General features: G+C 36.0%; 1 protein-coding gene across 3 annotated transcripts in view; it reads left to right on the top strand.

Moving 5' to 3' along the window:
• Positions 1-18,466, top strand: part of ADAD1 (adenosine deaminase domain containing 1) — a 73,150-nt gene that overhangs the window by 31,380 nt on the left and 23,304 nt on the right. For 2 of the 3 annotated variants that reach the window (XM_003936235.4, XM_010346724.3), the window contains 4 exons: positions 9,836-9,959; positions 11,895-12,065; positions 13,246-13,475; positions 15,862-16,099. In XM_003936235.4, the coding sequence (XP_003936284.1) occupies positions 9,836-9,959; positions 11,895-12,065; positions 13,246-13,475; positions 15,862-16,099 (763 nt within the window). The remainder of the gene's footprint in view (positions 1-9,835; positions 9,960-11,894; positions 12,066-13,245; positions 13,476-15,861; positions 16,100-18,466) is intronic. The other variant, XM_003936234.3, reaches the window with a different exon arrangement.

Below are 18,466 nucleotides of genomic sequence, written 5' to 3'. Positions count from 1 at the left end.
CTATTAAGGAGTTATGATCTAAGTGGGCAGAGTAAATATATATACTAGTTGAAAGTCTAAGATGATAAAAAGTTATTTTCCATAATGCGAAAAATGTGTGACTTAAATTCATAGATAGGAAAGAAATGATAGGGTTTAAAATATTTTGTAATAGGCGAGACTTAAGCTGTAACTTTTTAGGAGTTGATAAAATTTGGATAAATAGCAGAAAGGAAGACATTTTTGCAGAGAGAAAGGAATGAGGGAAGCAGTGGTAGGAAAACTCTTTATGGGGCAATGAGTTAAATTTATTGCTAGTACAGATTAGTCTATGTACAAGAGTAATACAAAATGCAGTCAGATTGTGGAGTGACTTACAAACCAGTCAAAAGTTAAATTTAATAAGATCAATCAAAGCTGTGATTTCAAGCAATGATAGACAATGGGCTATAATTGTTGGGAGCATTAATCAGACTCAGCTCTGCTACTTAAATTACTTTGGGGAAACTATATACTTAACATCTCTGTGCTTTAATTTTTTTCTCATTTCTTAAAAATAGATATAATAGAAACAATAACAACCCAACTTCAAAGAGTTGTTAGGAGTAGATATGATAATGTCAATAAGGTATTTAGCATAGTACTTGGCATTTAGTAAAAGGCCTAATTTCATTTGTAATAATTAAGATAAATTAATGTTTAAACAGTAATTGACAACTTTTTAAAAGATTGCAGGGATTGAACCTGAATTATGGAATTGCAATTATGTGGTTGTAATGGAGTACCTACATTAGAGTTGAGATGGAAAGGGAAAAATATATTTTTTTAAAAAATGTGTTTGATAAGGTAAAAGTAAGTAAATGATAGAGGAAGTGACATGAATAAAAAATAATACCAACATTTAAAGTTGACAGAGGATAATCATATTTCCTCATCCACATGGAATCTAGAAGCTAGTGTGAGGCTGATTGGAGAAGAGCATGGATAAGAACAATAAATGTAGTTTTAGATAATATGAGTGTGAATATAAGAAGGAAAAGCCTGAGTGAAATCAAATGAACATTCCTGGAATAACTCACACCATCAGTACATACTTAAGATGTATGATTAGAAACTTTGTCTTACTGTGGTTTTTTTTTTGTTTTTTTGTTTTTGTTTTTGTTTTTGTTTTTAATTTTCAATAGTTTTTGGGAACAGGTGGTGTTTGGTTATGTGGATAAGTTCTTTAGCGGTGATTTCTGAGATTTTGGTGCACCCATGATCCAAGCAGTCTATATTGTACCCAGTGTGTAGTCTTTTATCCCTCACCCCATACTATCCTTCCCCCCAAGTCCCCAGAGTCCATTATATAATTCTTAACCCTTTGTACCTTCCTGGCTAAGCTCCCACTTGTGAGAACATAAGATGTTTGATTTTCCATTCCTCAGTTACTTCCCTTAGAATAATGGTCCCCAGCTCTGTCCAGGTTGCTGCAAATGCCATTATTTCATTCCTTTTTAGAGCTAAGTATTATTCCTGGGGTGTGTGTGTGTGTGTGTGTGTGCACACACGCACACACCACAATTTCTTTATTCACTCATTGATTGATGAGCATTTGGGTTGGTTCCATATCATTGCAATTACAAATTGTACTGCTATAAACATGCTTGTGCAAGTGTATTTTTCATATAAAGGACGTTTTTTCCTCTGCATACTCAGTAGTGGGATTGCTGGATCAAATGATAATTCTGGTTTTAGTTCTTTAAGGAGTCTCCATACTGTTTTCCATAGTGATTATACTAGTTTACACCCACCAGCAGTGTAAAAGTGTAAATTCCCTTTAAACTACATCCACATAAACATCCATTATTATTTTAATTTTTAAATTATGACCAGTCTTGCAGGAGTAAGGTGATATTGCATAGTGGTTTTGATTTGCATTTCTCTGATAATTAGTAATGTTGAGCATTTTTTCATGTTTTTTTGGCCATTTTATATCTTCTTTTGAGAATTGTCTATTGAGATTATTTGGTTTTTTTTCCTTGCCGATTTGAGTTACTTGTAGATTCTGTATATTAGTTCTTTGTCAGATGCATAGTTTGCAAAGATTTTCTCCCACTCTATGAGTTGTCTGATTACTCTGCTATTTCTTTTGCTGTGCAGAAGCATTTTAGTTTAAGTCCCATCTATTTATCTTTGTTTTTGTTGCATTTGTTTTTGGGTTCTTGGTCATGAACTCTTTGCCTAAGCCGAAATGTAGAAGACATTTTTTCCAATGTTATCTTCTAGAATTTTTATGGTTTAATGTCTTAGACTTAAGTCTTTGATCCATCTTGAATTGATTTTTGTGTAAGGTGAGCAATGAGGATCCAGTTTTAGTGTTCTACATGTGGCTTGCCAATTATCTCAGCATTATTTGTTGAATAGGGTGTTCTTTCCCCACTTTGTGTATTTGTTTGCTATGTCGAAGGTCAGTTGACTCTTAAATATTTGGCTTTATTTCTGGGTTCTCTATTCTGTTCCATTAGTCTGTGTGCCTAGTTTTATACCAATACCATGCTGTTTTGATAACTGCAGCCTTGTAGTATATAGTTTGAAGTCTGGTAATGTGATGCCTCTGGATTTGTTCTTTTTGATGAGTCTGACTTAGGCTCTTTTTTGGTTCAATATGAATTTTAGGAATTTTGTTCTAGTTCTGTGAAGAACAGTGATGGTATTTTGATGGGAATTGCACTGTATCTGTAGAAACAGTTTGGTGATTTTCACAATATAGATTCTACCCATCCATGAGCATAGGATGTGTTTCCATTTGTTTCTGTCATCTATGATTTCTTTCAGCAGTGTATTGTTGTTTCCCTTATAGAGATCTTTCACGTCCTTGGCAAGGTATATTCCTAAAAAAAAAAAAAAAAAAAAAAAAAAAATTTTTTTGGCAGCTGTTGTAAAGGGGGTATAGTTCTTGATTTGATTCTCAGCTTGGTCACTGCTGGTGTATAGCAGAGCTCCTGATTTTTGTACATTGATTTTGTATCCTGAAACTTTACTGAATTTTATTTATCAGATCTAGCAGCTTTTGGGTTTTTAGGTTTTTCTAAGGTATACATGAGTCTTTAGGTTTTTCTAGGTATACAATCATTTAATCGGTAAGCAGTGACAGTTTGACTCCCTCTTTACTATTTTGGACGTTCTTTATTTCTGTCTCTTGTCTGATTGCTCTGAGGCTGGGACTTCTAGTACTGTGTTGAATAGAAATGGTGAGAGCAGGGCCGGGCGCGGTGGCTCAAGCCTGTAATCCCAGCACTTTGGGAGGCCAAGGCGGGTGGATCACGAGGTCAAGAGATCGAGACCATCCTGGTCAACATGCTGAAACCCCGTCTTTACTAAAAATACAAAAAAATAGCTGGGCATGGTGGCACATGCCTGTAATCCCAGCTACTCAGGAGGCTGAGGCAGGAGAATTGCCTGAACCTAGGAGGGGGAGTTTGCGGTGAGCCAAGATCGTGCCATTGCACTCCAGCCTGGGTAACAAGAGTGAAACTCCGCCTCAAAAAAAAAAAAAAAAAGAAAGAAAGAAATGGTGAGAGCAGACATCCTTGTCTTGTTCCAGTTCTTTCTCGGGGGAATACTTTCAGCTTTTCCCATTTCAGTAAAATGTTGGCTGTGTGTTAGTCATAGATAGCTTTTATTACCTTAAGGTATATCCTTTCCATGCCAATTTTGCTGAGGGTTTTCATCTTAAAGAGATGCTGGATTTTGTCAAATGCTTTTTCTGTGTCTATTAGAGATAATCACATAATTTTTGTTTTTAATTCTGTTCATGTGGTGTATCGCATTTATTGACTTGGGTATGTTAAACCATTTCTACATCCCTGGTATGAAACCCAGTTAATCATGTTGTGTTATCTTTTTATGCTGCTGGATTCAGCTAGCTAGTATTTTGTTGAGGATTTTTGCATCTGTGTTCATCCAAGGATATTGGTCTTTAGTTTTCTTTTTTTAAATGGCTTCTGCTGGTTTTGGTATTAGGGTGATACTGGCTACATAGAATGTTTTAAGGAGAATTTCTTCTTTCTCTATCTTTTTGAATGGTTTCAGTAAAATTCATACCAGTTCTTCTCTGAATATCTGATAGAATTCAACTGCAATCTGGTTGTAGACTTTTTTGGTTGGCATTTTTTTATTACTGCTTGTTATTGATCTGTTCAGAGTTTCTATTTCTTCCTGGTTTAATCTAGGAGGGTTATATATTTCCAGGAATTTATCCATCTCTTCTAAGTTTTCTAATTTGTGTATGTGAAGGTGTTCACAGTAAACTTGAATGATCTTTTGTACTTCTATGTCATGGAACAGGGTGGTTCTGTTATGAGTTGCTGTTAAGGCTTGAGTTGATTGGCCTCCAGCCAAGAGGTGGCACTTTCTTTTTTTTTTTTTTTTTTTTTTTTTTTTTTTTTTTTTGAGATGGAGTTTCGCTCTTGTTACCCAGTCTGGAGTGCAATGGCGCGATCTTGGCCCACCGCAACCTCCGCCTCCTGGGTTCAGGCAATTCTCCTGCCTCAGCCTCCTGAGTAGCTGGGATTACAGGCATGCGCCACCATGCCCAGCTAATTTTTCGTATTTTTAGTAGAGACGGGGTTTCACCATGTTGACCAGAATGGTCTCGATCTCTTGACCTTGTGATCCACACGCCTCGGCCTCCCAAAGTGCTGGGATTACAGGCTTGAGCCACCACGCCTGGCCAAGAGGTGGCACTTTCAAGAGAACATCAGCTGTGGTAGGAGAATGGGGGGTATATAAGCTTGCCCTATCTTAGCCAGGATAAATATTCAGTTTTTTCTGGCAATGGGTGGGGACATAGAGTTCCCAAGAGTGTCTTTTGTCTTCAGCTACCAGGACACGTAGAGAAAAACTATCAAGTGGGAGCAGGGTTAGGAGGGTCTGAGCTCAGACTCTTCTTGTGCTGTGGCCACTGTGGGGGATGGCAGGATGGTTCTCAGGCCAATGGAGTTATGTTTTAGGGGGATTATGGCTGCCTCTGCTGTGTCATACATGTTACCAGGGAAGTTGGGGAAAGCCAGCTGTTCATCCTCCCACCTTGGATTCTGCTCAGGAAAATTTGTGCTCAGTTAAAATTATTAAAAACTTCAGCTAGACACTTCCTTTAGCCTGTGGTCCCTCCGCAGTTCCACTGGTTGCCTTACCCAAGGATCCCTGTGCGATAAAGCCAGGGGTGACATTCATGGGCAGGGACTGGGAGTGCCTACAGGGTTCTTCCCACTGTTTGTCTTCTATTTTTCTTGGCTCCCTAAATTCATTTGATCTCTAGGTAAGGTTAAGTCCTTCTCCTGTGATCTGGAGTTTTAGGTTCTCCAGTAGGGATGTGTATTCGAAGGTAGACTTCCCCCTCTCCCCCACTGCTTTGGGAACTCATAGTTTTCCAGCTATCTCACAGAGTTTGCAGTGGCAAGCTGCTGCTTTCAAAGGGTCTGTGAATTTTTTGGTCTTCCTGGTATGTTCCTGCAGTGGTTCTTGGAGCAAAAGTTCATGATGTGAGTCTCCACAAGCTATTCTGTTCTTCCAAGTGGGAGCTGCATGTTAGTCCTGTCTCCTATCTGCCATTTTCCCCCATTTAAAAAAAAAAATCACCTTACAGTTTTAATTGGGTCTATAAACAGCTATCAAATCTAAATGTCCTTCTCTCCCCTGCCACCAAATATGTATACTTTACTGCACTTGTATCTGTCTTCCCTACTGTGACAATAGAGGAAGCATCACTCCTCCTATAGGCTAATTCTTTCACTTAAATTCTGATTCCATTCCTTCTTACATCTTGATAAATTCCTTCTTTTGGTTAACTCTTATCTATTTGACCTTCTAGAAACATTAAACACAGTTTACCACACCTTGTTTTTTTCTACCACAATATCCTCCTTGTCTACCTGCCCTCTACCCTACCCACCCCCTGCAATATTGACAACAAATTTCAAATATATAATACATTAACTGTATCCTTCATGCTCTATATTAGGTCTCAGTTATTTATTTTACATCTCCAAGTTTGTAACCTTTGATCAGTGTCTTCCCATTTACCTTACTTTCTAACCACTAATAACCACCATTCTGCTCTGTTTTTATGAGTCCAATCTTTTTAGATCCCACACAAGTGAGATCATGCAGTGTTTATCTTTCTGTGTCTGGCTTACTTCACTTAACGTAATGTTCTCCAGGTTTATTCGTATTGTTGAAAATGGCGAATTTTCTTCTTTTGGGAGGTGAAAAATATTTCATTTTATATATATGTCACAGTTTCTTTATTCACGTATTGAGACATTTGGGTTGTTTTTGTATCTTTTAAAAATAATGCTACAGTGAACATGGGAGTGTAGATATCTCTTTGGATCTTAATTTCACTTCTTTTGGATATATACTCAGAAGTGAGATTGCTGGATTATATGGCAAGTCATATTTTTATTTTGTTGAGGAATCTCCATAGTTTTCCACAATGCCTGTAAAAATTTACAGTTCTGCCAAAAATTTATATTTCTGCCAAATTTAGGTTCTTTATATCCTCATAAAAACTTAGTTTTGACTTCTTTATAATAGCCATCCTAACCGGGGTGAGAATATCACATTGTGATTTTGATTTGCATTTCTCTGATGATTAGTGATGTTGAGACCTTTTCATATACCTGTTCTGTGTCTTCTGTAAAAGAAAATGTCTTTTCAGGTTCTTTTCCCATGTTTAAATCAAGTTACTTCTCTTTTACTATTCAGTTGTGAGAGTTACTTAGGTACTTTGGATATTAACCCTTTATTGGGGATATGGTTTGCAAATGTTTTCTTCTATTCCTTAGTTGTCTTTTTATTTTGTAGATTTTTTTTTTTTACTTTGTAGAAAGGAAATGTAACAACCCAAGATGGTTTTTACTTCAGTAGCTTTCTCATAAATTTTTCAGCATAATATATAACACCTCTTTCTCCCAACTTCATCTTACACCATTCCCTTCACCCCACTTACTAGATCAGCTCTACTTCTGTCTTTGCCCAGGGTGTTGTGCATATGTTACTTCTTTTGACTAGAAGAATACTTTGTCTCACTGGTGCTGAAAGTTAAATTTCAGCTGTTAGGGAGGGATTCTGCAACTTGTCTGCATGAGATAAGCTTTTCTCTCATTATCTTCACATGAACTCCCTAATTGTTTCCTTCAGAGCACTTACCACACTACAGGGTTTGTTTAGTCTTTTTTCTGTCTTCTCTGCTGGAAACCTCACGAAGGTATGTCTTGCTCAATATTTTATTTCTTTTTTTTTTTTGAGACGGAGTTTCACTCTTGTTACCCAGGCTGGAGCGCAATGGCGTGATCTCGGCTCACCGCAACCTCCGCCTCCTGGGTTCAGGCAATTCTCCTGCCTCAGCCTCCTGAGTAGCTGGGATTACAGGCACACGCCACCATGCTCAGCTAATTTTTTTGTATTTTTAATAGAGACGGGGTTTCACCATGTTGGCCTGGATGGTCTCGATCTCTTGACCTCGTGATCCACCCGCCTCGGCCTCCCAAAGTGCTGGGATTACAGGCTTGAGCCACCGCGCCTGGCCTTCAATGTTTTATTTCTAACATCTACTTTAGTGCCAATACTTGGTAATAGCTCACCAGTTGTTGCTGAATTATTAGGTTGGTGCAGAAAACAAAACATGACAACAACTGCAATTAGTTTTGCACCAGCCTAATGGTAAAAGTCCTTTAGGTAGTTGTGATTGTACTTTGGAATAGAAGAACTAAGGAATAGAAGAAAACATTTGCAAACCATATAGAACTGAACTTTGAAAAATGAAAAATCAAGATTTCCTGAAGTAAGAGAATAGAATGAGGAGGTTATTCAAAGGGGAACATAGGGGAAGAAAGAATGAACTAGTCACTGGGTGATGGAAAGGCCTACTTAGAATGTGAGAGGAAAAAAGACTGCCAATTTGAATTGTGTATTTTTGGAGCATAGAATTTCCAGGAAATTTCAAGCAAGGCACAGCAAAATGTGGATGGAGCAAAGCTACTGGAAAAAGCATAAAGGTTTTGTTTTTTAGGAGAGCAGCTTCAATAGAACAGAGAAGGAAACTAATTTGTTTATAGCATTTGAGTAGATTAAGAAAAATTGGAGGCATTAAATATAGATAATTTAAGACAGAAGCAGAATGGCAAATGAAGTGTCTTAGAAGATCAAAACTATCCAGGACATAGGCATGGGCAACAACTTCATGACTAAAACACCAAAAGCAATGGCAACAAAAGCCAAGATAGACAAATGGGATCTAAAATTAAAATTCAGAGTTTCTGTGCAGCAAAAGAAACCATCATTAGAGCAAACCGGCAAGCAACAGAATGAGAAAACATTTTTGCAGTCTACCCATCTGACAAAGGGCTAATATCCAGAATCTACAAAGATCTAAAACAGATATATAAGAATAAAAAAACATTCAAAAATGGGCAAAGGGTATGAACACTTTTCAAAAAAACATATATGAGGACAACAAACATATGAAAAATGCTCATCATCACTTGTCATTAGAGAAAGGCAAATCAAAACCACACTGAGATACCGTCTCATGCCAGTTAGAATGGCGATCATTAAAAAATCTGGAGACAACAGATGCTGGAGAGGATGTGGAGAAATAGGAACACTTACACAGTTGATGGGAGTATAAATTAGTTCAACCATTGTGGAAGACAGTGTAGCGATTTCTCAAGGATCTAGAAATAGAAATTCCATTTGACCCAGCAATACCATTACTGGGTATATACCCAAAAAACTATAAATTATTCTGTTATAAAGACACATGCACACCTATGTTCATTTCAGCCCTGTTTACAATAGCAAAGACCTGGAACCAACCCAAATGCCTGTCAATGATAGACTGGACAAAGAAAGTGTGGCACATATACACTATGGAATACTACGCAGCCATAAAAAACGATGAGTTTGTGTCCTTTGTAGGGACTTGGATGAATCTGGAAACCATCATTCTCAGCAAACTGATAAAAGAACAGAAAACCAAACATCGCATGTTCTCACTCATAGGCGGGTGTCAAATAAGGAGAGCATATGAACTCAGGGATAGGAGCATCACACACTGGGGGCAGTTGGGGAGCAGCTAAGGGAAGGACAGTGGAGAGTGGGAAGAGATAACATGGGGAGAAATGCCAGATATAGTATGCACCTATGCAACAACCCTGCATGACCTGCATTTGTACCCGAAAACCTAAAGTAAAATAATTTTTTTAAAAAAGATCAAATACATCTAGGTGTAGAAGAAATAGCCATATTTGAAAGCTAAAGACATTTGGTAATTCTGTTGATTGTGGTAAAAATTTAGATGAAGTATTATAAAACATCTGCCTTTTTTGTTGAGATACTACTTTTTAATTTTGCTTCTTAGAAGACTAAGATTCTTATTTTAAATTGTGGAATTATTTTTTATATTTTCATTTAGTATATTCTACTAAATTAAAAATGGTGTTGTTGGGCATGTTGGCTCATGCCTGTAATCCCAGCACTTTGGGAGGCTGTGCAGATCACAAGGTCAGGAGTTCAAGACCAGCATAACCAACATGGTGAAACACTGTCTCTACTAAAAATACAAAAATTAGCCAGGCATGGTGGCGTGTGCCTGTAATCCCAGCTACTCAGGAGGCTGAGGCAGGAGAATCACTTGAACCCAGGAGGCAGAAGTTGCAGTGAGTCAGTATCACGCCACTGCACTCCAGCTTGGGTGACAGAGCAAGACTCTGTCTCAAAAAAAAAAAAAAATGGTGGGGTAGAAGTAAGTGTTGAACATAGGGAGGAGAGTGGTTAAATTAACCTGCTACTATCTACCTTTTTCTTTTAGCTGGACAGCATGAGGTTGTAGCTATAGGCACAGGTGAATACAATTACAGCCAGGGCATTAAGCCAAATGGAAGAGTATTGCATGATACTCATGCTGTTGTTACAGCAAGAAGGTCTCTTCTTAGGTAAGACAACACATGTATTAATGTTATTAAATATGAATGCTGTCAACCCAAAGTAACTTCATGTAAATATCTTCATTTACAAATGAATTTTATTGATCATAGAGCCAAGGATGTCACATTTTCTTATCTAAGTCATCGGATTGATTCCACATCACCTTTGGAATGTTTGTAACTGCAATGTCTAGTCATTGGATTTTAGTGGCTTCCATTATTAAGACCTGTGAAGTAAGAGAGAGAGAGAGAGCGAGAGTGAGCGTGTGTGTGTGTGTGTGTGTGTGTGTTTTACAAGGAGTTTCACTTTTATTGCCCAGGCTGGAGTGCAGTGGTGCAATCTTGGCTTACTGCAGCCTCTGCCTTTTGAGTTCAAGTGATTCTACTGTCCCAGCCTCCTAAATAGCTGGGATTACAGGCATGCGGCACCACACCCAAGTACTTTTTGTATTTTGGTAGAGACGGGGTTTCACCATGTCGGTCAGGCTGGTCTTGGAACTCCTGATCTCAGGTGATCCATCTGCCCCGACCCCGCAAATTGCTGGGATTATAGGCATGAGCCACCATGCGCAGCTGAACTCAGTTTTAAGAATCCTACAATCAGCTGGGCACGGTAGCTCACACCTGTAATCCCATTGTGCTGTCAGCTTCTAGATCTTACTCATTTTGATTCTTTTAAGCATTAAACTGACTTTTTATTTACCTTTTTCTTATGGATGTTTTCAAAGACACACAAATGAAAATAGGATAACAAATTCTCATTCAGCTTCAACAGATATTAGCATTCTGCTGTCTTTGTTAAATGTCTGCTGCATTCTCACTTTTTGTGTTGGTGTTTTCTTCACTGGAGTATTTTAAAACAAATTTAGACATTCTTACCTGTAAAAATATAAATTTCAATCTCTAATAATGAGGAAAGAATCCAATAATCTTAAAAGTTATTCCGCAAGACTGTGAGGGTAATGCAGTTCATTGCCTTCCACCACTCTCAGTGCTTATGGAATTCTTTGACCTTTTTAAAAGCTACCTCTTTTGTGTTACTGATTCCTGTGCTTGGCATTTTTATATACTGGTACTTAATTTTTTACTGCCTATTTCTGATAATGGAATTCAAGGGAGTATATCTTAAAGTCATGGTTTATTAAATAAGCGAAATAGTATTTGTCCTTGATTAGTTGTAGTCTTTCAGATTTTCCCTTTTTAAAAAAAATTTTTAATTTAAAAATTTTAAATTATTGTGAATATATAATTCTTGTACATATTTATAAGGTATATGTAATATTTAATACAAGCATTAAATGTGTAATGATCAAGTCAGGGTAATTGGGATATCCCTTTCCTCAGTCATTTTTCATTTCTTTGTGTTAGGAGCATTCTAGTTCCACTCATTCAGTTGTTTACCAATAAGTTATTGTTAACTATATCTGCTTTATTTCTTAATACAACTTATGATGTTCATTGTATTGTTCCTATGCTCTTTTTTTTTTTTTCTTTAAACCCATTAAGGAGCAGGGACCACAGTTTTTGTGGTTTTTGTGATTGTTTGGGTAGGGAAGGGGAAATAGAAGTAAGGCAAAAAGTTGGCACTTCATCTGGAAGGCTGGGAACAGAACTGTCTGAGGAAGAAGGGAGGAATCAGTAGAGAAATGAGTCTTTTGCAGAATATGATAGTTGGAAGACTCAAATGTGAAATGGAAGTGGAGCAGTAGACAAGGAATGGTGTTTCAAGGAATGGTGTCTTACACGGCAGATTGGGCTCCAGTTGGGGACTTTCAAGAAGTTTAATGTTTCATTAAATAAAGCTAAGATTAATTTAGAGTTCTTACCTGTGTCAAAACTTTTGACATTCAGGGACATTGCTAGTGACACAAATGGACATGATGCTCATTAAGATACATCTTTTATAAAGTTTATTACTTGACAAAGTTATAACATTTATTTTAGGTACTTTTACAGACAACTTCTACTCTTCTACAGCAAAAATCCTGCTATGATGGAAAAATCAATATTCTGTACAGAACCAACTTCTAATCTACTCACTCTTAAACAGAATATCAACATTTGTCTTTACATGAACCAGTTGCCTAAAGGATCAGCCCAGATTAAGTCACAGTTGTAAGTATTTTAGAAGTTGTTTTTCAAAGCAAGTAGGATGGCCATGCTATATATAACATTCTGACATCCTATAGCAAATAGAACATGTAAATTCTAATTACTCATGTTTTCCCTTCAGCCTTGAGTTGTTATATGTGGCATGCAGGAGACCCCAAATTCGTTCCCTTCTCCTCAGTCTAATCTATTACTTCTACGGGTTGAGCTTCCCAAAAGTCTGAGATTGAAATTGCTCCAGAATCAGAAACTTTTTGAGCACTGACATATGACGCTCAAAGGAAATTTTCATTGGATCATTTCATATTTCAGATTATTGGATTTGTGTTCAACTGGTATATATAAAGCAAATATTTCAGAGTGTGGAAAAAAAAAATCTGAAACACTTCTGGTTCCAACCATTTTAGATAAGCAATACTCAGCCTGTACTTAAAACTCCCATGTATTTCACCACATTTTTTGCTATGCTATTTTTTTAAAAATCTACTTCTTTCTACTTTTAAGACCTCATAAACCTTAGGAAGTACACATTTATGCACTGTTCACATACAAATACAAGAGTTAAGAAAAACATTAATCTGTGGCCACAATATTGCTTTGATGAATGAATATCATCAGGTAGCCTAACATTTAAACAGTATAAACAAGTACAAAGAAGACAGTAAAAGTCACCTTAAGTCTGACCATCTAGTGGTAATCATGAGTAATATTTTAATAAAAATCCCTCTGTTAACACCGTTGAAAATAAGGTCAGTGTTCTCTAGGAAAAGAACTTAAAGAAAAATAATTTTGCTTTTTTGAAGATGACTCATAAAGAAACAGTAAGTTTCTTTATTTTTCATGTCTTCATTTTGTAATTTTAAAAAATGTTCATACAGAGGAGGGAACTAATTCACAAACTATGATAGGGATAAAAATTAGCGTTTCTTTTATTTTAAGGGATATAAAGTGATACTATGAAAAATATCTCTTGGACGCTCTAAATGTGGTTCATTTCTGTTTTAAATTGCTATTATAGAATAAAGGCAGTCCATTCCTACTTTGCTTTGTTGTATCTGTTTCTGTTACTGGAATTAAATGTATACTGGGAAGTTAAACGTGTTAGAGAACATTTCTTAGGTACAGGTAGATTTTGGTCTGTCACCTTTGTTTTTTTAAAGGAAGAAACTTTCTTTTCTTTCTCTAGACGTCTTAATCCACATTCTATATCTGCATTTGAAGCCAATGAAGAACTGTGTCTCCACGTGGCTGTTGAAGGCAAAATTTATCTGACTGTTTACTGTCCTAAAGACGGTGTTAATAGAATAAGCAGTATGTCCTCAAGTGACAAATTGACAAGATGGGAAGTGCTTGGTGTACAGGGAGCATTGCTGAGTCATTTTATACAGCCAGTTTACATCAGCAGTATACTTGTGGGTGAGTGGGATTTCAAAACCTCCTGGCCTCACTCACTAAGCAAATTCTCTGTATTTTACTTATCAGTATAAAATTAGTTTTTGCATATGTGAAACTTTATTTAAAGTCAAAGCACAGACATGTTTTGCAGAGCTGTTGGTTTCATGATAAATTATCAGGGAGAATGAATAGATCCCAAAGGTGGAAGGCAGAGATTATGGGATAAAGGTGTCATAAGTTGCAGTGACCAGCCAACTGGAAAAGGAAATTCCAGAGAGCATTCCTTCTGTTGCTTTGGGAAAGATCAGAGACACAGGGAAATGAGGGAAAGATCAGAGAAAAACCTTGGTTGTGAAGCTTATTTCTGAGGCCTTTCAATTTTCAAAGCACTCGGCATGCTGAAGGTTCATATTTTGAGGAATTGTTTTCTGTACCCCAACATTATTTTAAAGCTTTACTTTTCAAAAAGTTTGCAGAAACAAATTTGATGCTGTGGTTTTTCTGTAGATACTTATTTTTTCATTTTATGGTGGTGGTCTTTTTAGATTTAAAACATAGGATCTAGGCTTTTCTTCCAAAATACTTCAGAAATGTTTATCCAGAAGTTATTTCCATCCAGAGGTCCTTTTCATATACTGATTTTATTTGTATAATTGAGTATAGAGAATCCTTCCTAGTGAAGAAATCCATTTTAAATACAGTTCATTGACTTTTAAGAAGCAGTTGATAACCTTAGAGAATCTGTTATTCAGTCCTTTCTTTTTTTCTTTTTCAGATCACATTCAGAATGTTAATAAAATACTTGCCTAAAGTCAGTCAATTTGCTTAGTGATAGAGTCTGGACGCAAACCCAGTTTTCATAACTTTTCGTGCTGCTGCTTATGATAGATTTTATTTATATGTGAATTATTGTCAGGTCAGGTCTTCTATAGTCTTTGATTAGACTTAACCTTTGACTTTAACCTTGGAGTTTCATGTTATTTCAGATCATTTTGAATGAGTCAAATCAAAATTTTTCAATTATATGATATAATTTTAGAGATGTATTTTCTAGGAACAAGATTCAGCCTCAAGATGTATTAAAATCATACCTCAGATACAGTAAATTATGAATGCACACGTAAATGAAGGGAAAAGTAAAATTTATAATAAAATATTTGTAAGCTTTTTCTATTATATTAGGTTTTATACTTCCCATTCAGGCATCTAAGTAAACAATTTGATGTTTAAAGCATTTCATGAAAAATTTGACTTACAGGGTTTTTATCCTTCCTTTTTCCAATTTTTTTTTTTTTTTTTTTTTTTTTTTTTTTTTTGCACAACCACTATCATCATTTAATAGCAAAGTGTAATAAATAATTAGGTTTTTTTAATCCTTATTATCTACTGTTCTTTATAGATATATTAACCATTCCTCACACCTTATTTTTTCCCAACTTTTTTTCTGTGCCCAAGTATATTTTTTATTTGATTAGTTTTCATTTGTCACTCTTGATTTGTCTCGATCATTTGTCACTCTTGATAAACACTTAAGGAAGTGTTTAGAAAAAGGATGTAAAAAGCGATACATGTCCTTTTTATATCATTTTCTAGTGCCCAGATAGTCATAATGTGGCCCTAGTAACCATCTCAACAATTTTAATGATAAGGACAGAAAACTTTGTGAAATATGTCCAGTGGTTTACAAAGATTCTGTTGATGCCAGAACATCTGATCTTCTGAGGAAGAAAGAGATCTGGTTTAGAATTACTGTTTTTTAAATAGGAATGACTGCTTCCTAACTTCCATGTTAAGTATGATGCAGCTCACTGTTTTTTAATAGTAACATTGCATCTTTTTGAGGTCTCTCCTTCAATAATTATCATAACTGAGAATTCAAAGCTTGTGGTATTGGTACAGTTTTAACCAGAAATGGTCATTCTTTAAATTATTTTACATTGTGAAATTGAAGTATTGTGGTATTGGAAAATTTGTAATTTGTGGCCCTTAGATGTTTGAAAATAACTCATTTTCACGAATTATTTTTCATCCAGATTTGTCGACTGCCCTTGCAAGAAATCAGCGTATAATGCAATCAACAAATCCAGATGTACCAGATTTCTTTCTGAGTCAGTTACTAAAGTACCAGTTTCTGAATCAGCTGTGGCTCTTTGCTAATACTCAATAGAGGGACTTTTCATTATTTTCTGTATCAGAGTTTTTTTTAAAATGGAAAATCTGTTATTACCTTATTCTGGTTCTGGTTAAGAATATGGAGTAGATGCTAAGAGAGTAGAACCAGGAAAGGAAACGTTGGTTGTAAGACAAAGAATAGAGATGTGGGCTTTAGATGATTCGGAATCATTTATTTTTAGTTTTGGAATGTTCTTTTAATATTGAACTTGAGTGTTTTGTTTTTGCTTTCTAGGTGATGGGAATTGCAATGATACCAGAGGCTTAGAAATTGCTATAAAGCAACGTGTTGATGATGCACTCACTTCAAAACTTCCTATGTTTTACTTAGTCAACAGACCACATATTAGTTTAGTACCTTCTGCATATCCGCTTCAAATGAACTTGGAATATAAATTTCTGAGTCTGAATTGGGCACAAGGAGATGTTTCTTTGGAGGTTGTGGATGGCCTGAGTGGGAAGATCACTGAAAGGTTAAAATTACTAATTTATTTAAACCATATATTACTTCAGCAAAAGAAGCATTTTATTGCAATTTTTACTCTAACTTTTTTGGATACCATCTATTGAATTCTGAACAATATCATTAGTTGAATGTGACTATGTTGCAGGCATTGTACTAATTTAAATTTTTTTTCTGACAAGAAGACAGACATGGAGAAGTTATATGGCTTACTGAAATTCATGCCAAATGGTAGAGTCACCATTCAAACCCAAGGAATCTGGCTCCATAACCTAAGTTTCACCAACTGTCATGTCATATCATTAGTATTAGAATCATATAAACTTTTTTAGAAATTCAATTTCTTCTGCTGAATCTGACTTTTGGATCTGAAGCTCAGAAATTATATTTTTTATATACTCCTTCAAATATTACTTATGTACCCTTACGTGTTAGAACTATGGTACTATGTTATACTGTCTTCTTATAAAAACCCTTAGGTTGGATGATTTGATTTTTTTTTTTAACAGTTTCTGAAATTCAATCTAAGTTAAATGTCTCGCCTAAGGTTACCCAAGTAATTAATGACACAGCTGAGATTCTGACACAGACATTTTATTTTCAAAGCCCTTGTTCTTAACCAGGATGTTCTGTGCCTTCTAGACATTTCTTTATAATATCCCTGCTGTTGATTTATTGAGTAAAAGTGACACTGTTCTTTTAGTGTGAACATACATTTGTGATGAGGCAGTGATAATGTTAAAAATTTAAATGCATAAAATTGCTTTCTTTGTGAAGGACCAATTTAAATGAAGACCACATGAAAATGTTTCTTGGCAGTCAAGAAGGCTCATACCTATAATCCTAGCAGTTTGGGAGGCTGAAGCAGGAGCATGGCTTGAAGTCAAGAGTTCAACACCAATCTGGGAAACATAGAGACCCAGTCTTTTTTATAAAAAGTAAAAAATATTAACCAGGAGCGGGAGTGCATACCTGGAGTCACAGCTATTTGGGAGGCTGAGGCGGGAGGATCACCTGAACCTAGGAATTTGAGGCTGCAGTGAGCTATGGCTGCACCATTGCACTCCAGCTTGGGCAACAGAGCAAGACCCTATCTCAAAAAGGGGAAAAAAAAAAAGTAAAGGTTTCTTATTACAAACTCAGTTAAGCATAACACTGATATTTTAACTAGGATGAATTATACTATTATCAAATAATTTGGGCCAGCATAAACAAGTGCTTTACTATTAATAATAGACTCAACTAAACATATACAGACAAACAGGTCTTCTATGCAACATATTAAAACATTGTTTACTGAAAACATAAAATAATGGCATAACTAAGATGAAGTGTAAAATGAGCTTAACATTTTTTACAGCCAAATACTTGCCAAGTAATTACAAATCAAAAGAAAGCAGAAGCTGGGTACAGTAGCTCACTCCTGTAATCCCAGGACTTTGGGAGGATGAGGCAGGCAGATTGCCTGAGGTCAGAAATTCGATACCAGCCTGGCCAATATGGCAAAGCCCCATCTCTACTAAAAATTCAAAAAATTAGCTGGGCATGGTGGCAGATGCCTATAACCTCAGCTACTTGGGAGGCAGAGGCAGGGAGAATCACTTGAACTCAAGAGATGGAGGTTACAGTGAACTGAGATTGTGCTATTGCACTCCAGCCTGGGCAGCAGAGTGAGACTCCATCTCAAAAACAAAAAAAAGAAAACAGAATATGTAGTCTAAATATTAGGCAAGGTATAATTCAGTCCCAAAACATTACAATAAGACAAAAAAAATCCTTAGCAGTATAAACAGTATAATTCATACGGAAGGCAGAATAGTTAAGAATGTTTATGCAGGAAGTGACATAGCCACATTCATAAAGCATGAATTATAGAAGAGGAAAGGCAAAATAGAAACACACTACTTGTACAGACAATAATTCACCTCTTTCAGTTCATGGTAGATCAAGTGGACAAAACAGTAAACAAGGATATAGCCATTTTAAATAACAGTATGGTAGGTTTCATTATTTTAAACTCTACATCATAAAAACATAAAATTTACCTAGTCTTCAAGAACCTACAGAACAGTGACAAAAAAGCTGACCATGTGTTAAACCACAAAGAAAATAACAAATTCCAAAAAGTAGAAGCAATATGGACATATTCTCTGACTATAATGAGATAAAACTAACAAACTCAGAATACTAGAAGCTGCTTTTACTGGAGAAATTCTGACTCCTAGCTCAAAGGGGAAATATAAAATGAAATCGTAGACTTTTGAAAACAGGAATATTGAAAATATTACCTATCAGAACTTGCAGGTTATATAGTTTAAACAAAGCTGAATAGAAAAGTCAGAGCCTTAAATGCATATAACAATAAATGATACAAATA

Source organism: Saimiri boliviensis, chromosome 3 (assembly GCF_048565385.1).
Source record: "Saimiri boliviensis isolate mSaiBol1 chromosome 3, mSaiBol1.pri, whole genome shotgun sequence".
In the NCBI taxonomy this organism is placed as follows: domain Eukaryota; kingdom Metazoa; phylum Chordata; class Mammalia; order Primates; family Cebidae; genus Saimiri; species Saimiri boliviensis.
This window is presented reverse-complemented; position numbering and strand designations above follow the sequence as displayed.